Below are 16,724 nucleotides of genomic sequence, written 5' to 3' on the forward strand. Positions count from 1 at the left end.
GCATGAGCCACCGCAGCTGGCCAAAAGATCTTTCAAGGGGAAAGAAAGTCCAAGCTGCTCTGAACCATTTGGCTTCTGTGTTGTAATAAAGGTTTATAAATCATCATTGTTGGGCATCCGTAGACATATATTCACTGCTTCCTTGGTCTACTTGGTCTCCTGACCGCTGTCCCAGAATTTGGGGTGTTAGCCCCCAGGCTGCCTTACTGCCAAAGCAGAATTCTGGCATCCCTGGCTGCTCTGTGCTGTTTCTATACTGTCTGCCCCCAGGGCCCCTCTCTGGCTGGCTCTGATCTGGCAGCCTGCTCATTGCTCTGCGTTGTCATGGAGAAGGTTTTAGAAACATATTGTTGAACTGTGGGTGTATTTCTGCCACCTGGTAACAAGTGGGTTTGTAGAAAAGCCACAATGGAGGAAAAGAAAGGGTTCTTGTAGGACAGAGCTAGTGCCAGGGAAGCCAGCCGCGGCAGAGGGATGGGAGCCTGCACTGCTGTTTGCTGTTTGGTATTCTGCGCAGGCAGCAGCTTGCTGGTTGCCTTGGTTCCTGCAGGACTCCTGGGAGCTTGTGGCAGACGGAAGGCCATAGCCTCTGCAGAAGTTTGCAGATTCTAGGGAAATGAACTGCCGTGCAGTCCAATCTGTAGGAGGAGACCAAGTGGGCTCTCAGCCATTTAGATGCTCTGATGTAAATTTATGCTTCATGCAGACAGAAAAGCTGCCCTCTGCTTATGTATGCCATCAGGCTGCCCTTGACCCATCTGTGCCAGCTCCTCATGGGGCCTAGATGTCCTAGCCACCTGGGCACCCCCTCTACCCTCCCACACCTAGTTCCTGCAAGGACTTCAGACAGCCAATTTAGGGCACCTGCCACACCACTGTCTGCAGCTTTGTAGGTCAAAAACAGTTGAATATTGACAATTTCATATTGTTCAACCTAATTGAAGGCTTTGGGGTGACTTGACACTTTCATCAGGCTTAGATAAGATCATTAAAGAAAATCATTAATAGATTTTCTCTTGCCTGATACAATCTTTTCCCTTCTAAATTATTCTAAATCCTGGTACTCTGTGTCCATGTCGTCTTCATCTTCCAAATGATGTATATGCTACTAATTATGCCCTGAAAGCTACAGAGCATACGCCTTTTCCTTGAGAAGGTTTGTATACTCTTTCTACTTCTTGAGGTAGAGGCTAGATCCATTCCCATGCCCATACAGAGAAAACGTATCTTCTAATGGACTCCAAAGATGTGTTAATTGGTTTGATCACAAGCACAAGAAACTATATATTTGTATTACTTGTACATTCTTTTTTAATATAGTACAATGTTTATTTAAAATCTGAGCTGGGCCAGGCATGGTGGCTCATGCTTTTCATCCCAGCACTTTGAAGGCTGAGGTGGGCAGATCACTTGAGCCTAGGAATTAGAGATCAGCCTAGGCAATGTGGCAAAACTCCATCTTTACAAAAAATTTAAAAATTAGCCAGGTGTAGTAGCATGAGCCTATAGTCCCAGCTACTTGGGAGGCTGATGTGGGAGGATCACCTGAGCCCGGAGAAGTTTAGGCTGCAGTGAGCCAAGATCACGCCACTGGACTCCAGCCTGGGCAACAGAGTGTGAGACCCTGTCTCAAAAAAACAAAACAAAACAAAAAATCTGATCTGCCAACTTAGCATTTTTCCACCAACTCGGGGAGCTGAAACTTTCACAGGCTTCACAATCTTTTGCTTAGGGGACGCCCTTGTGGATCTTTTTCGATGCTTGCTTAGCCTATTTTGCTTCCTTAGCAGCCCTGCGAGCTTGTTCTCATTGAGCCTCTTTAACTTCAAATTTCTGATTCCTCTTGGCCATTAGATCAGCAAGAGATGCATCACTAATGGCCCCCTGGAATCTGACTGCTTGGCAGTTTCTTTTCTTCTGAATTTCTTCCAAATGTCCCTTTTTGTGCTTTCTTCTGTAAAGGACAATCCGGTTTATCTACTAACGGTCCCTCTTGGAAAGGAAAGCTGACTTGTACTTTACATTAAGAAACTGGAAAACCTCCCTGTCCGTCCTGGTGTAGTGCCTTCCATGTCTAGGGTAGATCTTGTACCTGCTAAAACTGTACAACTTGACCTTCATGGTGGCAGCTCCAGGGGAAAAGAAAAGATGGCAAAGGGAAGGAGAGGATCATGGGAAGAGCCATTCTTCTTATGAGAAGTTTTGGCAACTTTTGAAAAGTCTGTGCTTACCCTTATCTATGTACATATGACATCTACAGACTATGAAAGCATTTTGCATCAGGACCTAAATAGCAACTATCAGGTTCTGAGGCATCTGCCCTCTCCTTCCTTCTCCCTGGATCTTGATTCAGCTGCTTTAAGATGGCTCTAGTGATGGGCCTCTTATTTTTCTGTTGAGGCATGGGCTTATTTAGCTATCCTCAGCCTCTTGAGATATATATCCCGCCTGAATTTTTCTGTCTGTGGCATCAGACTAGTATTTCCCAGCCTCTCCCTTTTTATTTCCTTATTTCGATGCTCTCACTGCATTCTCTCCTTTTTTGAACATAAAGATGCTTTTACTTATTTTAATAACCTCTTGTAAACCAGCCCTTTCCCTTCCCAGAGGTTTTTGCACACTTCCCTACCTGCTTTCTTTGTTTCCACTTCTTCTAGTGGCTGTAAGAAGTGGGATTCCAGGCAGAACTCTAGACCCACCTAGGGCAGCAGAGGCAGACTGTGAAACCCAGGCCCACAGCTTTTGGCTGAATCCACATCAAACAATGAGACTGCTTCAATCCTCATATCCTTTTGTTGTGAATTGCAAGCAGGAGGCAAGATGGGCTTGTCTGGTAAATGCCACCTGTGGATCAGGTGAGATTAAGCCCACTGGATTCCCCTTCCCAGGAAGGAAGCAGGTGAACTGCCAGACTCTCCAACACAATCCCCTGGCTTCATGTGATAATGAAAACAGGCACCTATATGTGAAGAAATAGCCAGTTATAAGTGGGAATACTGAGTATAGACGATGCCCAGAAAATAAAAACAGGCAGCTGGCAGCCTGAAGATGGAGAGAGCAAAGGGGAGATTTTTATTAAATGCTCTAAAATTGATTTAAAAAAATTATCTGCCTTTAGCAGAATGAAGTCTTCTGGAAAACTACATACCTAGTGATAATTGGAAGCCAAGTCCTGGACACTTGCAACCACCCGCAATAAGATCAGAACGCGTGGAGGGTCTAGAGCACAATTTCTGTCCAGGAGAGGGGCCTTATTCCTATTATTCAAATAGACAGATGGATGGCATCTAACTTCCCTTCAAGCTCCACAATATTGTAATCTGGTGGCCTAGGAAGTTGAAGCCTAGCCACAAATGATACAAATTTGCCATAAAGTAAATAATTACCAATGAACAAGGAGGTAGACGAGGGAGAATCTACCAGTGGGAGGTAATCAATCACACATACAAACTGCCCTTGAGTTGGACTTGCCTTCTAGAGCAGTGCTTCTCAAATTTTAATGTGCAACACGAATCACCTGGGGACCTTGCAAAAGGAAAAAAAAGAGAGAAAGAAAAGAAAAAGCAGACTTGGATTCAAAAGATCTGGGGTGGAGTCTGAGCTCTTCATTTTCCTTCCTCCCTCCTTTTCTTTTCTTTTCTTGTCTTTTCCTTTTCTTTTCTTTCTTTCTTTCTTTTCTTTCTTTCCTTCTTTTTTATGGAGTCTCACTCTGTCACCCAGTCTGGAGTGCAGTGGTGCCATCACAGCTCACTGCAACCTCCACCTCCCGGGTTCAAGAAATTCTCATGCCTCAGCCTCCCAAGTAGCTTGGATTACAGGCACCCACCACCATGCCTGACTCATTTTTGTATTTTTAGTAGAGACGGGGGTTTTGCCATGTTGGCCAGGCTGGTCTTGAACTCCTGACCTCAGGTGATCCGCCTGTCTTGATCTCCCAAAGTCCTGGGATTAGAGGCATGAGCCACCGAGCCCAGCCTGAGCTTTTCATTTCTAATAAATTTAAGACCAGTGCTGCTGGTCTGTGGGCCACACTCTGGAGTAGCAAGGTTCTCGAGCAGGGCTACCCAACAGAAATTTCTGTGATGATGGAAACATTCTATATCTGTGCTAGCCACCAGCCATATGTGGCTGCTGAGTGCTTGCCATGTGGCTAGTGTGACTGAGGAGCGAAATTTTTAGTTTTACTTAAATTTAATTAACTTACTTTTTTTTCATTTTCTGTTGCTATCACAAAATTTAACTAATTTAAATTTAAATAGGCATATGTGGCTAGAGGCTATTGAATTGGAAAGCACAGCTCTAGAGCAGTGGTTCTCAACCTTAAGTGCACATCAGAATCACCTGGAGAGCTTGTGAAAACACAGATTGAGGGTCCCACCCCCAGAATATCTGATGCTGATCCTGCTGGCCCAAAGACCACCCTTTGAATACCTCTGCTCTAGAATATGCATCATCCCTGATGTGGTAAGCTTCAGGGTCAGCACAAGAGTCCCTCGTCTTGTCTCTGGGCAGTGAGCCTCAGTCCATCCTTAGTGCCAGCAGGACCCACCTGGTGGCACTAAGCTCCAGTGAAATCTGAGCTTTCTCCCTGCAGGCCTTACACATAGATATTGCTGGCAGTGATTCAAATGGCTGCCATTGGGATGCTCCAGGAGGTCCCCTTGGTTATAAAATATCATTCCCACTGATTCCCAAGAAGCAACAGAACATACTGGTTAAAAGCATGTGCTGTACAGCCAGACTAAGGGAATCCAAGCTGACTTTGCACAACACTGGCTGTGTGACTATGGGCATATAATTGCTTAAAGTTTATGCCTCAATTTTATCATCTGTAAAATGGAAATAATAACAGTACCTACCGCAGAGAGAATCTTGTGAGAATCAAGTGCTTAAAATAGTAGCCTGCACAGTGTAAGTGCTTAGTACACACTGGCTATCATTACCCCTGCAATCCCAGCATTAGCAAATTGTTCCTTTCTGCTATGCATTTGCTCACCCTGCAGGTTCTCTGGAAATAAGCAGATGTTCCTAGGAAGCACACTCTGCCTACTGTACAATTTTGCTGAGGATTCAGGAGTACTCTGAGGTCCACTAGGGCATCCCTCTAGGTTATCCAAGGATGGAAGAAAGCTGATGAGGTAGGAGAGTTCCTAGAAGCTTGCCATACTCTTCATCCTCACTTCCCCATGCACAGTGAGAGCCACGATGGGCCAGCCTACCTGTTTAGCACCTCTATGTATTGATGTATGTCCAAAGAGGAGAACAGACATTTACAAACCCAGGCCTGAAGCTAGACTCCATGCAGTTGTCAACAGGGCCAGAGGGCCAGGAAGGGAGACTGGGGACATTTGGTGAGGCTTCTCAAGGAAAGTCATTAGTTGAGGATGAAGTGATGCTAAGGCATATCCACCTCTCTCCTTCCTGCTCCAACACTACCCCTACAGTGAGCCCATCAGCACTCTCCCAGGTTAGGCTTGTCCCAGACCCTCTTCCTCATTCCTGTGCAGCCATAGCAGAAGATGGCTGTATAGTCCAGAATTCCTGCCAAGTACCACCACACCCTGTAGTACCAGAGTCCCCCCGAACAGTGGTTCTCCCACAACCTCTCCTACTTGGTCCTGCTGAAGATGCTATCATAGAATTTGGGCATCACCAGGACAGAAGCGCACCCTCTTTTGCCCTAGAAAGATACACAAATTTTAAAGCATTCTGTCATTTTACCCATCATTTAAGAAGTCTTAAAATAAAATTTCCAAAATTATTATCAGATGTCAATTTTATTGCCAAACAAGGTAAATGGGTAAACAAGTAAATCCCTACCTCCCCCAGCCCCCACAACCCCAGGACTACTGCTTATTATCAAGGGAACCATTTTTCCAGAGCCCCTCATTTGGAATGGTTGGAAGATTGCCACGCAACAAGGACTACCCCCTAAAGGGCTACCATTCAAGCCTGGTGTCCACCAGGACCACCTGGCTTAAGCTCGATCTACCCCATTCCTTCCTTTACCATCTTCTCTAATTTAGGATAACAGTATCCACAAATTGAGTGCTACTGCTTTCCAAGAACTAAATGATTTAACAGCTCCCTACCAAATAGGATCTATTGTCTCCATTTCACAGAGGACAAGAGGAACGAGTTGAGAATAGCTTGAATAAGTCAAGACACTTGCTCCTTTGCCAAACTCTTTGCCTTAAGTTGTGATAACCACAGGGAATAGATTTTCAGAATTCGATGGATGTCAGTCATTTTGTTATACTATGTTCCCGAATGCTGGCATTTTGGTATCTAAATTCTATCTCCCAGTAAATCTCTTGACACCCAGTGAGAGAATGCACTGGGAAGGAGAAGTGTAGTGGCAGCATGAAAACCCTTCGTCAACATGAGGCTCGATGATGGATTTGGGAGATGCAGACACCATGCTCACAAGCCACAGCCTGAAGCAGCCTTGGGGCTGGAGGCAGGTGGGAGCAATGGAACCTTACAAGGGGCAGCTCAGCCTTCCCAGAGCTTAGCCCTCCCTGGAAGAATAAGATGGCTATAGTTCCTCCCTTTGCAAGAACACTGATGCTGGAAGCAGTAAGCGTGGGCGTGCGCATGTGTATGTGCATGCACGCTTGCACATGTGTGCTCAAACACAGAAGATATGGATCATTCACAAGAAAGTCCTGTGAACTGTGTAAGTGTCTGACACAAAAATATGTTATCAGTACTGTACTAATGGAGGGCTGGGTGCCATGGCTCATAGTCCCAGCACTATGGGAAGCTGTGGTGGGTGGATAACTTGAGGCCAGGAGTTTGAGCCCAGCCTGGCCAACATGGTGAAACCCCATCTCTACTAAAAATACACATTTAGCCAGGTGTGGTGGCATGCACCTGTAATCCCAGCTACTTGAGAGGCTGAGGCATGAGAATTGCTTGAATCCAGGAGGCGGAAGTTGCAATGAGCCGAGATGGTGCCGCTGCACTTCAGCCTGGGCGACAGAGCAAGACTGTCTCAAAACCAAACCAAAACAAACAAACAAAAAATTGTACTAGTGGAGAGGAAGAAAAGCAAGAACACTTCAAAATGACAGCTAATTTAAAAATCACTTTGGACTAGGTTTTTATGCTCATTTGAGACATGACTGTATTTGATGAATTGGGAAGTAATAACACTGCAAATGATGACATTATCAGCATTTCTCTGAAAGAAACCATCCCACATTCCATATCCTAACATCTGCTACAGTAAAAAGATAGACAGATAGAGGAAGAGAGACAGAGACAGAGGGAGACAGAGCGAGAGAGATGAATCACCTTCAAGGGTATTGCCTGTCATGACTTTAAGAGAGGCAGCATTGAAAATGGCAAGAACTCTACCCTCTGTCCCAGCCCTGACCTATTGGAAACCAAAGCAGCACCAGGGATAGTAATGAAGGGCTGGGGTCTTGTTGGGAATATCCATGGGGTTGGGAGGAGATGCATGTAGAGAGAGATGCCAGGGAGCTCTGTGTAACAGAGCACATATGAACTGATGAACTGCTCGTCTAAAGACACACATAACCAAAACATATGATGAGGTGTAATATTCAGGTGCTATGCCAGACACCCAAGGCCTCAGCAACATTTCCAGAACTGAGAGTTTTCTGCTTCTGGGTCCCTGAAAGCCCCTTTGCAGGCTGTGTGAAGAAATACCAAGTTTCCTCATGTTCCTCTGCCAAATGTTTCACTGGATGAAGATGTGGTCATACAGCAGAGAAAAGGCAAGCCTACATAGCAATCTTTGGGCTCAATTACCTGGAAGGCTTAAGAAGTGAGATATTCTGGTTTACTAAATCTTTTTATGGATTCAGTATTGACCAGAAATTTCTTTTTGTTGAGACTTTTAAACTGGAAATGGTCCTGCAACTTTCTTGTCTCAGTAAGAATAGTCAGATGAGGAGCTGGCACCAAATGACGCTTGGTGAATTAGGACTCTGCACAGCCTGAGGGTCGGTTCTCTAGGTCGAAGATCATTATTTATGCTGCCTCTCTTAAAGGCATGACAGGCAATGCCCTTGAAGGTGATTCATCTCTCTCTCTCAGTTTATCTCTTTGTTTACTGAAATTTAAAGCTGATTAAGTGCATAGCATGAATTTGACCTGATTAATCAAGGCTTCTCCGAGAAACAGAGCAACAGTGACTAAATGATGATTGAATGGTGGATGACTTGTCCTTAGGAGTCTGACAGTGTTTGAAATTAGTGCCTTGAGGGACCATCAGGTCTGCCTGCAGATGGATAACTCAGGTGAGAAGGTTGTTAAGCCCCCAACATGGAAACAAAGATGTCGTCTGCTCATGACATTGTACATACGTGATCTCCAGGGTCAATGATCGGAGAGGCTGTTTCTCCAGCACCAAGGGCAGTGCCTGACACATAGCAGCGGCTCACTGAAAATGTGCTGAATGAATGGAGTCCTGCCTAGCTGGTCTATACACATTTCCTCTGGTCACCATTCATTTGTCCATCCATCCCTCTGTCCTTCTCACCATCCAGTATCTACGTGCTTACCATATGTGAGATGTAAAACCATTGGCTGTAGGGGATTCTATGCTAAACAAGATACAGCCCTTTATTTAGAGTCACCTCTATTTCAATGGACTTTGTAAAGGTGAAGAAATGATAAGTGATGGATTTTACAGAATAGTCTGAACACAGACTGCATTCTCATATATCTTCACTATCCCACAGGGTCTTTGCCTTTAGCAAATCCTGGTTACTACCCTCATTGGAGAGTCACAGTCTGCATGCTTCCAAAAAGAATCTTCCACCATCCTGCCTAGATAGGGTTGTAGGCATTGGGTCACTGCCTGAGCAGGACACTAAACTAAGCTTCACTGATGATTTAATCTGAAATCGTTTTGTCCTTCTTGCTTCCATGGTAATGAACTAAACCTAAGCTTCTTCCAACGCCTCCCATACCTCCTCACTTCATTTCACAGTCTCTGTTTTGTAGAACAAGGGGATGCTCCAAGAGGACAAATGTGAAGGTCTGTGGTCACTTCAAGGCTGCAATCCCCTGGGTGGTAAGAACACATCCAGCATGGTGCTCTAAAGCAAATTCTGGGCACTTGTTAGAATATCATTTAGGGACAATTCCACCCAAAAGAATATACATCAGGAGTCATTTTTCCACCCACTATCCTTGTTCCACCTCCAACATTCTCTTGCTGCATTTCAGAATAGGAAACAACCTCTTCTCTCTGGCATTGCTTCAAGAAAAGGATATAAACAAGGGGCCCGACAACGATTCTGGAAATTGCTTCTCCTCAGAAAGCAATATGGATATTTATCCTAGAATATGGAGGTCGGCCTATACTCTAGCAGATGGTCTGCAACATTCTTTATTGTCACTAGGTTTGGCTTCTGTTTTTGCTTTTTTTTTTTTTTTTTTTCAGTGTTTCACTATGTTGCCCAGGCTGGTCTTGATCTCCTGGATGCAAGTGATCCTCCTACCTTGGGCTCCCAATGTGTTGGGATTACAGACATGTACCACCATACCCAGCCCTGTTTTTGCCTTAATTCTACTTGGCTATGTGGATTTTTGTTTTTTGAAGAATCTAAAAGTTTCTGCCTTTACACAGTGCATCTCTCTAAGTGCAAACTTCTAATTTGGTGAGATTCAGGCCTGGGCCTTTGCAACACATGAGATACCATAATTTGTGCTTTTCAAGACTACTCCTTTCTGCACCAGGTCATGACAGTACATCACACTCTGTAACCACGGTACAGTTACCTGACCCTACCTGTTTATAGCAATTGCACCTTTGGTTCCAGAGTTGTAGAAGTGGGGAACCCATCTGGATTCTGATTCATTCTCACAGTGCTTGTGTGACAGACAGGGCAGAAATCATGATCCCCCATTCTACAGGTTGGGGAAACCAAGGAACAGAGAAGCAATCAACCCAAAGTCACTCAGTAAGCCAGAAAACAAACTAGGTAAAGGTCCAGGCAAGACCACCTATGTTCCTTTCAGTGCCTTATCTGAAAAATCAGATTGTCTCCTCCAATGAATGCACATACTTTGGAAGTAAGTAATTTTAAAGTGGAATTTTCTATGGTTTCAAAAGCCCTTTACCAACTCAAGAACCACAAGGTAAGAACCAGAATCACATTAACCTTTTAGTTAAATGCTTCTGACTCATGGATAATACCAATTATTTCAACTCACTGACAACCTGGTTATCAACAAGAAGAAAATTTAAGGAAAAAATTCACCCATTCAACAAAAAAACCTCGGTACACAGCTCCTTTCCTTGTTTCATGACATCTTGAGCCTAACACCCAAGCACTGCTTCCTTCTACACAATACACCTTTTATATTTGTTGGCATGTGATGGGGTGGGGGTGAAGGGTTGACAAAGTGTGTGTGTATGGATGTGTGTGTAATAATCAGCCATTTCAGGGACAATTTTACCCAGCAGCATATATATGAAATATGTTTAATGTAGCAGTTCTCTACCCTGTTTCCATTTTTTTTTTGGTAACATTTTATTCCTGATCCTGGTTTAATGTAAAAAGTGATGTTTTACTTCCCACCTTCCTTGATGAAGGCAGAGTCAATGGGTGGATATGGCAGTGGGGCAATTTCAGCTTAATGGAAGGGAAGCACTCTAAGGGTTAAAGTTGCCTGATGACAACTGAATGTGACCTTTTGGACCACAGAGTGACCTGGTATTGCAAGTATTTCACCCCAGAGGCTAAATGACCATCTGTCCACGAGGCACTGCCCTTTCCAACACTAGGGAGCCATATTCCCAGAAAGAAACTAGGCTGACAGCAATCCTCCTGCCTCCCCCTCCAGGTCAAGAAAGGCACAAAAAGGACCAACAAATAATACTGACATGGTGCTTTGGATCCAGGAGGCCTTGCGGTACCAGGAGAGGAATACTGATGGTTCCACCTGGCGAATGGGAAAGGTGAGGCATTGAGAGGGTGAAATGCTTTCAGGCATAGGTGAGGGGGTACCAGGAAATTTAAGGGGGAGACTCTTTTTCCTGGGGGCAGGTGGAGAAGGTACACGGCCATTGATAGTGAACACAACTCTCAACAAAGGCAATTCCAGCTCTTCGGCCACCACAGTAAAGCAGCTAAGGATACCCTAATTGTCCTCAGAGAAGTAGAGATGATTCCTTCACAGAGGGAATCCTACACTCCAAACTCTCTGGGGCCCACCCTTGAGACGGCATGCAGGGCTGGAGATTTAGGCAGGAACAGCCTGGGCAGGCACGTAAGGTAGCTCTGCTTCTTAAGGCATGACTGCTGTCTTCATGGAGTGGGCCCCACCCTGCAAGGAAGCTTAATGGAATGGAACACTGCTCCCAAAGGAATCCAGCCCCTCCAGGGGCTGGGGGTTTCTATTAAAGCTAAACAGCATCACCAAACCAACCAATTTCCTGTGCCACTTGGTAGAATAAGGAGGGAGGGGGCAAAGGACGAATATTGAACATTATCTGCAGATGACTGTCTAACTAGAAAACCCAAGGGACTGAACTGGAAAACTATCAAAACTGGTGAGAATTTGCTCAGGTGGCCGATTAAAAGTCAGGTCTAAAAAATCAACTGCTTTTTGGATCATTTGGGCGTGGCTTGACACCTTGGAGGAGCTGTGTTTCTCTGGGAGGCCTCCGCGATTTGTGCAGCTTGCCATATTTTGAAAGATGGAGGTGAGCCAGGGTGATGTTCCCTCAGCAGTAGCAACACTGTCTCAGACACCAATGTCGAACAGGTGCCTGGGGCAACTGCTGCAGAAGGGATGGGGACAACCACCTCTGCCCTCTCCTGGGGGGCCCTCTCACCAGTCCTGATCAGCCCCTTTCCCCCAAGCTTCTCTATTCCAGCCCAAGAGACACATAGCGAAGTTTGGCAAGGGTCGGTGCGGGAGCCATCAAGGGTGGATGTGGGCAGATTGTGCTGTCATCTCCAAATGAAGTAAGTTTTAAAAACAAAGGGGGCCAGCTGACAGGTCCCACACGTCTGTACTGTTGTTGCCTCATTGGTCAGAAGCCTGGAGAGGCCACCGCGCTGCGCACCGAGCGGGGACTCCCACGATGGTCAGTGGTCGAGGGAGGCCCCAGGGGGCTGTGCGTGCCAATCTGGCTGGCGAAGAGCCGCAGTTATTTGCGGTCCAGGCTGGCGTGTAGCTGGGCCTCCCGCACCATGCGGTCGAAGGATCGCGTGTTGGTCTCCTCACGCACCTTCTCACGCACGTGGAAGGAGGCCCGGGCTGTGGAGCGGGCGCTCTCCAGCGCACTGCGCCGTTCCCGCGTCAGCTGCTCGCTGCGCTCCAGCTTGCGCCCGATGGCCTGGAGTAGCTCTCGCCGGCGGCAGTCTTCGTCCCTCTCCACCTTCTCTTTGTTGGCGCGCTGGGCTCGTTCCTTCTCCAGCCGGCTCTGGCCCACGCGCCGCGCCTTCTGCTGCACTGCTTCCTCGGCCACCTGCGTCGCGTGCTGCAGCCGTCGCTCCCCCGCCCGGGCCAGCGCCTCCAGGTGCGCCTGATGTTCCCGCTCTTTGCGCTCTGCCGCCTCCTTGGCCCGCCGACCCTGCAGCTCCTCTCGCCGGGCCCGCTCCCGCAGCTCCCGGGTGCGCTGCTCCACCAAATGCTCGTAGTTCTCCTGCGCACGGCCCAAGCTGGCTTCCAGCGAGCTCCGCAGGCCCTCTCGCTCCTGGCGCTGCTGCCGGGTCCGGCCCTGTAGCAGCGCCTCGTGGCGCGCCCGCTCGGCCCGGCTCAGCTCCCGCTTCTCCCGCTGCAGCTGGCCCTCCTGCCGCTGCTTGGCGCGGGCCGCGCGCTGGGCGCGCTCCCTGCGGATCTGCTCAGCCCGCTCCCGCCCTTCCTGTAGACCTTCCTCACGTTGCTTCAGGTTCTGCTCCTGCTGAAGCTTGCGCAGCCGATCCTCCCGGGCCGCGCGCTCCGCCCGCTCCCGCCGCAGGAGGCCCTGGCGTTCGGCCAGCTCCCGCCGCCGCTCCTCGCTGCGCTCGTACTGCCGCTGCCGCCGGCGGGCCGCCTCGCGCTCTTCGCGGCCACGGCGGCCTCGCCGCTCCTCCACCTGCGCGGCCCAGGCTCGGCGGCCCTGCTCTAGGGCGCGCTGCTTCTCCCGCTCCTCGCGCTCCCGCCGCTGCTTGGCGTGCACGCGCTGCAGCTCCCACTGGCCGTGGGCAGCCGCGCGTTGCTCCAGCAGCAGGAGCTCCTCCTGGTGCCGCGCCAGCATGAGCGCCGCGATCTTCCGGTCACGCTCCGGCACCCCGCGCAGGCCGCGCTCTGCACGCACTTGGCGCACGATGCGCTCCACGTGCTGAGCGGTCTGCGGCGAATGGCTCAGGTCGCCGAGGCTGAAGCTGCGGCCTGTGATCGGAACCAGGGTCAGGGCAGACGGGCGGCCCGGAGCGTTGGTGGTGGAGGACGCCGACCCCGCTGGGCAGCTGTTCCTGGCCGAGGCCCGAGGCGGCCAGCGCAGCTCCCTCAGGCTTTCCCCACTGTAGGATGACGACGATGCGCCCGACTCGGAGCTGAGGGCGCCCTCACGCCGGCGGGACAGTGAGTCCAGCGAATGGCTCTTCCTGCCTGTTCGAGAACCCGCTGGCGGAGGTTGGGTCCGGGCGGAGGAGGGACTAGGGGAAGCCTTGCGGGCCGCACGCGGCGCGGGCGAGGCCGGGAGGCTGGCGCTGCTGCAGCTGCTGCTGCTGCCCGCGCTCGGGGCCGAGGCCGCGGCGGCGGCGGCGGCGGCCGCGGGGCTCAAAGGCGTGAAAAGACGCCGCTTCTCCTCGCGCATGATGCGCTCGCGCTCGGCCCGGCATTGCTGCAGCTTGGCGCGCCGCTCCGCCTCGTAGGCCTCATACAGGCCGGTGGCCACCCGCATGGAGCGGCCCGGAGCCTCGCGCACCAGGTCGGCCAGGGCCCGTGGCAGCAGCTCCACCGGCTTGACCGCACAGCGGGCGCAGGCCTCTAGCGAGCGGGGGCTGGTCAGCACGTAGCGGCTGCCCTCCGCCTCTGGGCAGTCGAAGTTGAAGAGGTCGAGGTGCAGCAGCGGGGACTGCTCCCGCCGCCCGCCTTCTGCGGCTGCACATGGGACTTCCGCCTTGCGGGGCACCGCCGCGGAGGCCGAGGCCGAGGAGGCTGCGGGCTCCTGTGCGCCCTGGGCATCAGGGGGCACGGACGCCACGGCCTCGTCCCCTCCAGAGTCGCCGGGTTCCGCTCCTGCCTTCTCTTCTTCAGGCACTGGGTCCACCATGGCTGAGCCCCGTCCTTTGTTGGAATCTCTGCAGATCACAAGGAGGGACATCGAGGAATACGTTTGAGAGCTCTTCCCCCCTCCTCATCCATAGTCACCCCATCCCAACTTAATCCGCTTTCGGATTAGGCTCAGAGGCTTTGGTGGAACGTAAATCATAAAACCGATGTCGGAAAGCCCAGGCTGAGCGCCAGAACGGGGATGGGGGTGGGGCGGACACTCGTGTTCAGACAGCAGCCTGGGTCTCCCTCAGCCCCGGAATGCGGGGTGGAGGCCTGTGGCGAGGCTCCTCTGGGCGCCTGGCCCGCTAGATGCATCCCCTTTCTGCTGCAAGTTAAGATGAAAAGATCCAGGTGCAGGCAGGAGCTAGCGAGGGAGGCGCTGGAGGATTCCCGGGAGGATTAGCGTATTTGTTTGTAGCTTAGGCGGGCTACTGGGGATGCAGCTTTGCAGGAACAAAAAAGCAAGAGGCCTGTTCATCCCAAGGGACCCCATTTGCCTAAGGGAAGAAGTTCATGGTTGATTTCCCCTGCCAAAGGAGACTCGGTCGCAGGGCCCCCGGGTGATTAAAGGGCTGGGAGAAGTCCCCAAAGGCCTCTCCGGGAGGGGTGATGGATTCTTGCTCCAGCAGCTCTGGCAGGGCTTACTGAGGGCTCTGCACGCCGCCTCCGCCCCCACCTCCACCCCCACCGGGTGTTTGCTGGGGATGGAGAAGGTGCCTGGATACACTCAGACGCACCGGATCTCCTCCAAGTCTGAATGTGCTAAAGATACCATCCACCCCAGTCTGGGTTCAGATACCCGCCCTCGGGTGCCCTCCGAGTTCCCCCACAGCATCCCAGTGGGTGGGCTCCTGGAGCGCAAAGAGCCTGGCCGCCCAGGTTCCCGCAGCTCCCGGTACCCGAGCCGGTTTACTCACCCAGCGTCCTGGGCTTCGGCCCCGCGCCAAGGGCTTTTGTTCGCAGCTCGCCGCTATCCCCTGCGCTTCTTCAGTCTCTGCGCCGGCGGGGTCGGGTTACTGCCGGCTGCAACCGTGAAAGGAGCCCCATCTGCCGCCGCCAGCGTCTCTCCATGGGGTCTGCGAACAGGGCGCACGCACCCCAGATGCTACCTACACGTGGGAGGGGGAGTGCGACAATGTCTCCCTGAAATAACGCGGCTCTGCACCCTTCCCTCACATTGATTCTTTAAAAAAGAAGCCCGGTTCCGTCGCTGCGGCATCCCTCTACACCTCTACAACCGTGGAGGTAACGCAGGTCCCACGCTGCCCCCTGCGCCTCCTGGCGGACACTCGAGGGTGCTGGTTTGTTTGCTTCGAGGACGAAGGAGAAATTTTTGTTTAAATGTATATATGTACATATATACACACATATGTATGTATATACACTACACACATACAGGTAGATGTAGGTATAGATATGGATAGATATTGATATATAAATCACCAAGAAACCCTAGTCTTTCAGCAGCCTAACTGGGTAGAATGAAGGAATTGCTCAGCTTGTTTCTAAAGGAAACCCTGAGGAGCAAACAAACTTGATAGCGAATAATTGGGTGGAAATATGGCGCCTGATGCAAATTGTGATTTTTTTTTTTCAATGAAAAACTAAAAACAGGCTGGGCAAGGTGGCTTACACCTGTAATCCCAGCACTTCGGGAGGTCGAGGCCAGTGGATTACTTGAGTCCAGGAATTTGAGACCAGCCTGGACAACATAGGGAGTCCCCATCTCTAAAAAAATTTTCAAGAATTAGCTGGGGTGGTGTCCTGTGCCTGTAGTCCCAGCTACTCCAGAGGCTGAAGTGGGAGGATCACCTGAGCCCAGGAGGTTGAGGCTGCGGTGGACCATGACTGCACCACCGCACTGCAGCCTGGGTGACAGAGTGAGACCCTGTCTCAAACAAAATAAAACAAAATAAAAACAAACAAAAACTAAGAACACTTACGGGTTTGACGCAGGTGGAACATATGTAACTGGTGTTTAATGCAACATTTTATGACTTCCTGGTTATAGATAATAACAATTATAACCAGTTAGTGCCATACAATGAGTGTTATTTTGAGACATCTCCTGCCCACCTCTTTTCCATTTTGAGTGATAGTGGCCATAGGAGACAGATCGGAGGAGTGCTTGATGGAGGGAAGTCGAGGAGAGGATGGGACATAACATTAGAGGGAATGTTGAACTATGCATTAAATAACCTTGGCTGGGTGTGGTGGCACACACCTGTAATCTGAGCACTTTGGGAGGGCGAGGCGGATGGATCACTTGAGATCAGGAATTCGAGACCAGCCTGGCCAACATGGTGAAACTCAGTCTCTACTGAAAATACAAAAATTAGCCGGGTGTGGTGGCATGCAGCTGTAATCCCAGCTACTCAGGAGGCTGAGGCAGGAGAATCGCTTGAACCTGGGAGGCAGAGGTTGCAGTGAGCCGAGATCTCACCACTGCACTCCAGCCTGATGACAGAGCG

General features: G+C 50.1%; 1 protein-coding gene and 1 pseudogene across 1 annotated transcript; both read right to left on the minus strand.

Moving 5' to 3' along the window:
• Positions 1-1,057: 1,057 nt before the first annotated feature.
• LOC134728977 (large ribosomal subunit protein eL24-like) lies at positions 1,058-5,730 on the minus strand (annotated as a pseudogene).
• A 4,402-nt stretch (positions 5,731-10,132) lies between these two features.
• CCDC177 (coiled-coil domain containing 177) lies at positions 10,133-15,501 on the minus strand. The gene is made up of 2 exons (XM_034937724.4): positions 15,171-15,501; positions 10,133-14,279 (listed from the first exon to the last, which is right to left on the minus strand). Exon 2 carries the CDS (start codon positions 14,249-14,251, stop codon positions 12,140-12,142), a length of 2,112 nt encoding a protein of 703 aa, XP_034793615.1. The 5' UTR covers positions 14,252-14,279; positions 15,171-15,501; the 3' UTR covers positions 10,133-12,139.
• Positions 15,502-16,724: the final 1,223 nt, after the last annotated feature.

This window comes from Pan paniscus, chromosome 15 (genome assembly GCF_029289425.2).
Source record: "Pan paniscus chromosome 15, NHGRI_mPanPan1-v2.0_pri, whole genome shotgun sequence".
In the NCBI taxonomy this organism is placed as follows: Eukaryota; Metazoa; Chordata; class Mammalia; order Primates; family Hominidae; genus Pan; species Pan paniscus.

Coding starts and splice junctions, on each gene's coding strand:
- CCDC177 (XM_034937724.4), bottom strand. CDS start 14,251: ATGGTGGACCCAGTGCCTGAAGAAGAGAAGGCAGGAGCGGAACCCGGC.